Source organism: Anneissia japonica, unplaced genomic scaffold (genome assembly GCF_011630105.1).
Source record: "Anneissia japonica isolate Jap-2015-1 unplaced genomic scaffold, ASM1163010v1 scaffold287834_len5846547_cov211, whole genome shotgun sequence".
Lineage (NCBI taxonomy): Eukaryota > Metazoa > Echinodermata > Crinoidea > Comatulida > Comatulidae > Anneissia > Anneissia japonica.
In genome coordinates, this window is record NW_022704992.1 from 1,568,502 (window position 1) to 1,577,408 (window position 8,907).

The window sequence follows — 8,907 nt, forward strand, 5'->3', positions numbered from 1 at the left end:
ATGATTCCATCGGACAGGTCAATCACCCACCCGGCAGAGGTAGTCGGGTAGTCGGATAAAAAAATATTAGACCTATGCCACGCCGACAGATGGCCGGAACAAACAAGAGCAGTGGTCCCTATTTAAAAAAAAAAAAACTCGAGGTATTGTTGAAAAGTTGTATGTACTTTTCAGACTGCACAGTGGCTAATATTGCCTGTGTGTATTTCCAAATGTGACATAGTTTAACCATGGGTTTTTGTAATGTAATTTATTATATGTTGTTCTTGCATTTATGTTTTAATGATTATCTCAATAAAATAAATCAGTCTTGCTTAGTAATCTGATAGGTATTATTGATAATGTTAAGTTCTTGAATTGTTCAATGTTTTGTCTTGACAGGCCTCCATTGAGTCGATGACAAGGTATGTTAGTCCAGTGAATCCAACTATCTACCCGTATCTCACCATCACTCTGCTTGCCATTGGAATTTTCTTTACAGCATGGTTCTTTGTGTATCCTTCATTTATGCAGTAACAATTACTGGTAGTAGTATAACAATGAATGAACTAAAATTGGTCTAAAAAAGATACACAGTTAAATTGTTGATTACAATATTTGTAAATTTACTGTAACACCACCAACAATTTTCTAATATTATGCTTAAATAATTTGAATCTTTGAATTACTTGTTAAATATAACTGATCACTAATATTACTATATATTTGTGCTATTGTTTGATAAGTGTGTTTGTAATTTGTATGAATAGAATCCTTGACCTACCTACCAAACAGATATGAAGTCACATCAACAAAATATACTCGTGATCTTTACAAGGAACTGCTAGTGTCACTGGTTGCCAGTTTGTTTATGGGATTTGGTGTACTCTTTCTCTTATTATGGGTTGGAATATATGTATAGCATAACCAAACATCAAGGTATATACACAAAATAAGAATAAAAATTGCAGGATTTACCTTGTAATATGCCTGCTTTTATTTATTTAGATAGAACCATTTGTTTTAAATCAATAAAGAGACTACAAGATTTAAATATCTCTTAATGCTCTTGAGGGGATTACAAGTGTAAAACAAAAACACTGTTATCTTAAGATTAATGTTGATTTTATTATTTTTTCTATGTTTATCATCCTTCCAGATATATTGGACAAGACCATGCACTTTTTTGACTGGGAACCTACATTTTTTTATAGATGAACGTGGAAAAAATAAAATCATGTCACAACTGAGCACATATTGGATATATAAAGTATATAAAAATATATAATTAGGTAATTGTTTAATTGTATTTGAACTAATTTATTATTTTTTATGTTTATCATCCTTTCAGATATATTGGACAAGACCATGCACTTTTTTGACTGGGAACCTACATTTTATAGATGAATTTGGAAAAAAATAAAATCTTGTCACAACTGAGCACATATTGGATATATAAAGTATATAAAAAAATATAATTAGGCAATTGTTTAATTGTATTTGTATGAAGTAATCTTTAAACATAGCCTGTATGACATTTGAACTGGAGAATACTTTGGATTATGAGTGAATGAATTTCTCAAAAGTTGTGTATGTATAAGTAAGAGAAATAACAAATTCATAGAAATGGTATAATATTTCATTCACATTATTTTTTTGTGATTAAAATTATAAGACAGTAAAGTGAAAGTAGCACAAGAAATTTATTAACACAAGCTTCAGGTAAAGAAGCATGCTGTGGAAATAAATCTCAAATAGGCTCTGAAGCGCTACTACTGGGTAGACTAGTATATTTCACTACAGTATTATTTATTGACTGTCCAATTTCCCTAGGTTCGTAAACTGCCGTATGTTACCCCCTCCCTCATTAAAATCCTGGATCTAACCCTTAATCACAAATCCACCATATATATTGTGGAGCTGAATTGTCTGATAATTAAAAACAGCTCCAAGCCTTATAAATGTAATTTGGAGTTCCGTTGGATGTGAAATTTTAAAGAATTACCTGTATTATTAGACAGCCTCGGTATTGTATCAAGCACTGACCGAATAAAGAACTTTTAAAAGTATCATTTATGGTTTTATTTTGTTGATGTCATGGTTGTCATAACATATCGATCACTGACAAAAGTAAACCTTTAGCTTCCAACAATTTTGTCAGACAAAATCTGTCTTATAGCACTCCATTAACACTATATGAACATACAGCACAGGTGGGCAAAGTGCGGCCCATGAACAAATTAAAAACCCTATGTGTGCGACCCTTGTTAAATCAAAAATTCACCTTGGCCCTCCGACCGATTTTTATGCCCACTCATGCTCTACAGTAATCAAACAGCAACAATGTATCAAGCCAGACAACTTAACTTATCCATTTAGCCTTTTTTTTTTTATTCTGCGCACTATCAACGTAACCTATAAATTGCTAACAGAATCACACAGTACAAAAACATGCTACTCGATAACAGCATTTATAGCTACCTGCCATCCACTTGGCAGGAAACACACACTAAAGTATAAAAAAAATTTCTAATTTTTATTTCCAAGTTAATGCTTGATACAATTACAGTACCTAAAAATAAAGTTACTTTCACATGAAGCTCAGACAAAAAATCTGAGTAGTTACATTTTTTTAACACTGCGTTCGAACCAAACAAGATTGTTGCTGACTGGTTTAACGGGGAAAAAATTACAATTTTACGATATAAATGGCTCTCTGGATCCCAGATTGGAAATCGTACAAATTTGATGTGAATCATCCTATTCTTTACCACGATTTTTTGTCAATCAGAGATTTATCCGGTATCCGGTCCAGACACCGGACCTGATCTGGACTTTAGTGGGAACGTAGCTTAAGACAACAGAATAATACATAGAGTAGGTACCTCGTATATAAATTAACATAGTATTGAACAGTGTGCTGAATTCAATGACCCCTAGAGTTCGTAGCATGTAAGCAAATCATCACCAGCTTGCATTATACATAGATGCTCTGTGTTAAAAGCATTTTTATTTAAAGAAACCTAGAGAAGATTCTCTGAATGTCATAAATTTAAAGAACACTTTAAGTTAACATTTGGTCAATAAATGTCCTGGTAAATTTAAATACAGTAAAGTTAATTTGACAACAGTTCATAAGGATGACAAGAAACTAATATGCAATTCTAATTTTTGCACATTACCAAGCACCACAAAGACATAGTTTTTTTGGTTATTTTTTTATGCTTCCGCCATATCTGGTCAATTCAACACCTGGAATGATTAACAATGCAGGTGTATGATTATAATTTTTATGTTATTGTACTTCCATGAAGTGCTTTACAGTCAATTATTACACGTAGAAGACTTTAAATTTTCAAGACATTTAGACAAGGCTGACATGGCAACTAATGCTTCTGAAATAGCAGCTAGGAGTCTCCACATTCTAATGGTTACATATATACTGTAGTATCACAGTAATCAATGGCACTGATCAGAACCTCTTTGCCTGAAATAAACCAGAAGAAAACAAGGTTGGTAATGATTTGATTTTCGATCGCAAAATTTAAAAATACAGCATAGCAATGGTCATGACAAAAATGATGCTAGTAGTTCAATAACAGTGTTGATGATTTGGTAGTGCTGAAGTATATTATGGGATGATAATGTTATTTAGTTTATCATATTCTGTGTTGTTTCTGTTTAGTCTATTAAACCTGAGACAACTATACAAGGAGATTGGAAACGCGACTAGATTCTATTGTTCTCTAGTTTGTGATGCCTTGTGTTTCATTGATATGCAAATAAGGTTGTTCGAACTGCAAACGGGCAACTTCCACACACAAGACAAGCGGATATTTTTGTGGCAGTACTGGATGTATAATATTTAAAAATATATAAACTTTTACTTTGGCAATTTCTTTGAAAGGTAAGATACATAAACACATATATTGCAGTTTAAATGTCTGAAATTTATGGTATGCGTACATAAGGCTACAATAGGCTTGTAATTCGGCAACCCCTACCCTCAGCCGTCCAGGGCTAGGCCTAACTGGGTCCCGAAAAACATTTTGGTTGGGAGGCTGATGAGCTTGTAAGGATTTATTGCGGATATGCGAGACCCATATTCGAATATGTCGATGTTGTCTGGCATCCAGGCCTTACAATGCAACTCAGTGCTATGATGGAGTCTGTCCAAAAAAGGCGTGTCGCACCATACCTTGCGCATCATTTAACAACTATAATTACACCTTAAATAGATGTAATCTTGTCACTCTTGCCGACAAAGGGAGGAACACTGTTGCAAATTTTCTCAAATTCTTACCACATCTATGCATTTTAATATTTTAGTACCCACCAGACTTGCATTTCATGGAAGAAGCTTATGTAATGCTCATCATATCTCAGAGCTTAAAGCTAAAACATATAGGCTATTTAAGAGTATAATTTCATTCTTTATTAAAATTCACAACAAGCAGCAATAAACCATTGTTCCTCCATTGCAATCCATTCTTTTCTATATTTTACCTTTTTGACTTTTGTAAATTGATTTCTGTCTGACAAATGTATATACATGCAGGTGTATTGTGTTTTTATTGTGACTTTTTCAAATAAAAGATATATTATTATAATATATTATTAACAACAAAGATTGACTGTTATATTTATAAACTCATGTACATTAAAAAATAGAGCCATCTACTTAGAAAATGTAAACACAACCACAGCTTTTTACCTTGGTGCCGATTTAATGATGTCATCAACCCTAAGTATCATCTCAGCCGCCTCGGAAGCACTGATCAAGATTTGACGTTTCACAAGAAATGATTCTGTGATTCCCAGCTCAATCATATCTCCAATTTCTCCAATTTTCATATCTGTTAATTAAAGTATAAACTTTGATACCAAATCTGCTTCATTGCAACAGCCTCAAGCCCTTTACACAGCAAATAAACAGCCCAGAATTTAAAATTACAATAATAATGAATAACAAAGTAAGTCGCAGTGTTTCCCACAGTTAAGTTAGCTTAAAATATGCCACCCTATCATCTTTATCATTATTAATCATAAACATTTATTTTACTTTTAAATGAGTAAACAACAATATATACCTAATCCTGTTGTTGATTTTCCTTGTGTGTGTGCTGCTCTCAATTGGGCCACTAACTCAGCACTGTCATAGCCAGCATTATCAGCAATGATCTTTGGAAGCTGAAAATAATGAAAATAATAATAATAATAATAACAATAATAATAATAATAATAACAACAATAATAATAATAACAATAATAATGTGCGTCGGACTTAAGGGGAATATCCTTTGTGTTATTTTCCCCTTAACGTCGTTTCTTCAATTATTCTCTAATTTCTCCAGGTTTTAGTAACATAATAATAATAATAATAATAATAATAATAATAATAATAATAATAATAATAATAATTTTATAAAGCACCTAATGCAAAAAATATCCTCAAAGCAATGAATGATGCCTGTTGATGAAAATGTAAGCCAATATATATATTGTATGAATGATCTAGGTAAGTCTTTAGGGCAGTCAATATTTGGCGAGTCTTGTATTTCCAATGAAAGCATATTGCAGAGGATCGACCCGATTGAGGAAAAGCTTCTGTCACATTATGTTTTGTTGCAGGTTGTTGGTAGGCTAAACAATTTTATGAACGAAAAGTGCGAACAGGTAAGTGGCGTTGAACCAGATCATTGAGTTAACTTGGAGCGATGTGATGATGTATATTCTGAACATAATCAGAAGGAATTTAAAGTGAATATGAGCCATGATAGGTAGCCAGTTGATATTACCAACTGCAAAACACTGCTTTCTGGTTGAAATAGCACTATAAATGACAGATTATTATTACACACCATATCCAAAACTATCCACAGAATTTAGATTCCTATAAATGTATCTCTCAAAAAGAACCAAATACTCATTTGGTTGGACTGAACCCTAAAGAATATTCATTATAAATTCGAAATTGTTGTCCTTAGCAACTGACCTGCTGAAGAGCTCTTGCGAAGGCTTCCATTGCAACAGCTTCTTTGCCGGGTGTCTGAGAGGCTAGGTTCATCACAGCATTGGCCATCAACATTTCAGAACAGCCTGTTGAGAATATGGGCAGATGTATTTGTATTATTATATAGCAATACCACTCATTATATCATTTACTCCACAAGGACATTAAAAGATTTTAATATAAAATTCAAGTTTATGTAACAATTTGTATTTGCTCCAAAGAACAGAAACAATATTTAGATAAGACAAATATAAAACAATTATTCAAGATGCAACTTTAACTTGCAAATTTGGGGTCAAGAAGGCAATGTCATATATAAATCGAAATCAGTTCTTAATGTCAGGTATACATGGAGAGTACAATTACATTCTTGTGGGTGCTGTTTATTTACACTGAAGTACATTATGATATAAATTTTAACTTACCACCGCCATAGACTATCTTAGTCTCCTTGACAGTCTGTGAGAGTACGCACAAAGCATCATGTAAAGACCGGTCTACTTCATCAAGAATTTGTTGAGTAGCCCCACGGATTACAATCGTGCAAGCTTCACCTAGTTTGACACCTGAAAACTTAATCAACTTGTCTTCACCTACAAAAGAGCAAGAAAAGACAGATAAATTTAATAAAAATAAACTTGTTTGCTCATAGATAACAACCAGTTTACTTCTACAGACAAACAAAGTGCAGAAAATAACAATGACACAACAAGTGGATCAGTTGAGTTTATTAAACTGAGAGTCTTAAACACTGTTTTTTTTTTGGTTTCTGCAAGCATCATCTCACAACACTTTTGCCTTATAAATAGCCAATTGACTGATAAATCGACCATCACAACCAAAGAATGCAATCATACTCATGAAAGAGGTTTTAATTGACATAAGGAGGGAAGAGGACAACCAATGTACTTACCGATCATAATCTCCTCAATCAAGTCACATTGGCCAATCCTAACTTTTTCTGGGTTGTCAAATGTTGAGACAATCTCTCCACCTAAAACAAGTGCAAGTCTTTCAACCCCTTCAAAGTCTGCATGCTCAATAGCCATAACACCAGCATCAGCAAACAACTGCTCAGGATAGTTGTAGATCAACTGCCTAAAAATCATTAAATAAAAGTATTAACAGTAATACCAATAAACTGAATTGTATTTATATAATACTAATGAGAATATATTCACTTTTATTGCCTAGTACTATTCAGTATTATCTTACTTTAACATTATATAAAATGGTTGCAGATTATCGGTTTATCATTTTTCCAAACAGAATCTTTCATATAACATGTGAGAGTATTCCAAATGAATTAAATAAGCAAAAATAGTCTATATTAGCATTATTGCATTACAGCATATAATAATTTTGATAATCATATGAACAAAAATTATTATGAAAATACTACAATTAAGTAGAATAAGATATGATGCACTATATCAGACACTAAGCTTCCTACACTGAGTGCCACAGTGCTCAGGACTGAGCTTGAGCAGCCTAAAGAAAGTGGAGGAGAAGGAGGAGAAACTTACCTGTTGATGAAGCAGGTGATATCATGTTTCAGTATCTTTTGTACCTTCTCCTTCATCTTCTCCTTCTCCGCAAGCTCAATTTCAGCTACCTTTGCCGTTGAGTCAACTCTCACACGTGAACCAAATACCTATAAACAACAGAAGATTGCAAAGGCGCTTCAATGGACAGTCTCCTGTTAACAGTAACATTTTACAAGAAAATGGCAAGACAGACTTTTTGTTAAGCACTCAGGACACACGTCTACACAGTTGATGATACCAGTAAAGTACTCACCTTAATTTTATCAGCATCCATTGAAGTATTAGCAATCAGCACTCTGGCATTTTCCATCCTCTTTGGTTGATTCACACCAACCTTCTTGTCTAACAAGAACCCCTCATCCAGGTAGGAATCTGTCATATTACCCCCTAGCTTCTTAATAATTTGAATAGCTTGAAGATCAGTCTTTCCCTTCAGCCTCAGCACTGCATCAACTGCCAGCTGGGAGAAGAAATCTCTATCCTGCCACACCAACTTTGAGCTAAGTGTCGTCCTTGCAATATTCATCAGATCTATTTTAAATTTCTCAGGGTCATTGCTACAAAAAAAATTTTTTTACAAACACTGATTTAAAAAAAATTCTATTAGTACCAACAATCAATAATCAATATACCGTATATTGGACAATGGACACTAACAAATAACCACCAACACCTGTTTTCACAATCTTTTTGCATGGATATATACAGTCTACAGATAAACCATGTAATACTTGATTGGAGAGAAGCAATGTATAATATGAAGGGCTTGCATCAAGAAATGAACAATGGGCCTATACTTCATCATACTGCCGATATTTCAGCAAATCACAGATATTTAGGCACAAACCGAAAGATATAACCAAAAGATAGAGGTAGGAAGCTAATAACAATCTATCAAAACAAATACAGACCCATGGTCTTGTGCCGCCTCTGTCAACACCCTCCTAGCTTCATCTGCAGCCTTCCTCCATCCTGCTATAATGGTTTGCGGATGGATCTTTTGATCTACAAGCTGTTCTGCTTCCTATTGAGAAAGATACGAAGTTGAGATTGTTAAGGGTGATTGAATGTGTTGAAAATATCCATCACCAAGAGGTATTGTGTTTTAAACACCTTCGTGCAAGAACCAATTACCTTCACCTATCAGCTATTCATGAATTCCCCAGACTTTGGGATGATTACCCTGAAGATCTCAAAAACTCTTCTTGTTGACTCTTTTCACATCTTTCTCAATAAACTTAAAGCCCCATTCCCGGCAAAATTTCAGTTTTTAAGAAAAATCTAATTTTTGTATAATGTTATAAAGATTTATAAATATAATACGGAATTGCTAGTTTAAATGAATTTAGACATTCCTAAGAATGAAAA

General features: G+C 33.5%; 1 protein-coding gene across 1 annotated transcript in view; it reads right to left on the minus strand.

The window, feature by feature from the left end:
- Nucleotides 1-2,340: 2,340 nt before the first annotated feature.
- The window catches only part of LOC117104924 (T-complex protein 1 subunit beta-like), an 11,324-nt gene continuing 4,757 nt past the window's right edge, over nucleotides 2,341-8,907 (minus strand). Inside the window, exons 5-13 of the mRNA XM_033245862.1 lie at nucleotides 8,451-8,563; nucleotides 7,793-8,096; nucleotides 7,519-7,646; nucleotides 6,906-7,090; nucleotides 6,418-6,585; nucleotides 5,975-6,078; nucleotides 5,070-5,169; nucleotides 4,694-4,835; nucleotides 2,341-3,466 (exon numbers count right to left, since the gene is read on the minus strand). Coding sequence (XP_033101753.1) covers nucleotides 3,439-3,466; nucleotides 4,694-4,835; nucleotides 5,070-5,169; nucleotides 5,975-6,078; nucleotides 6,418-6,585; nucleotides 6,906-7,090; nucleotides 7,519-7,646; nucleotides 7,793-8,096; nucleotides 8,451-8,563 — 1,272 coding nt within the window. The 3' untranslated portion in view covers nucleotides 2,341-3,438. The remainder of the gene's footprint in view (nucleotides 3,467-4,693; nucleotides 4,836-5,069; nucleotides 5,170-5,974; nucleotides 6,079-6,417; nucleotides 6,586-6,905; nucleotides 7,091-7,518; nucleotides 7,647-7,792; nucleotides 8,097-8,450; nucleotides 8,564-8,907) is intronic.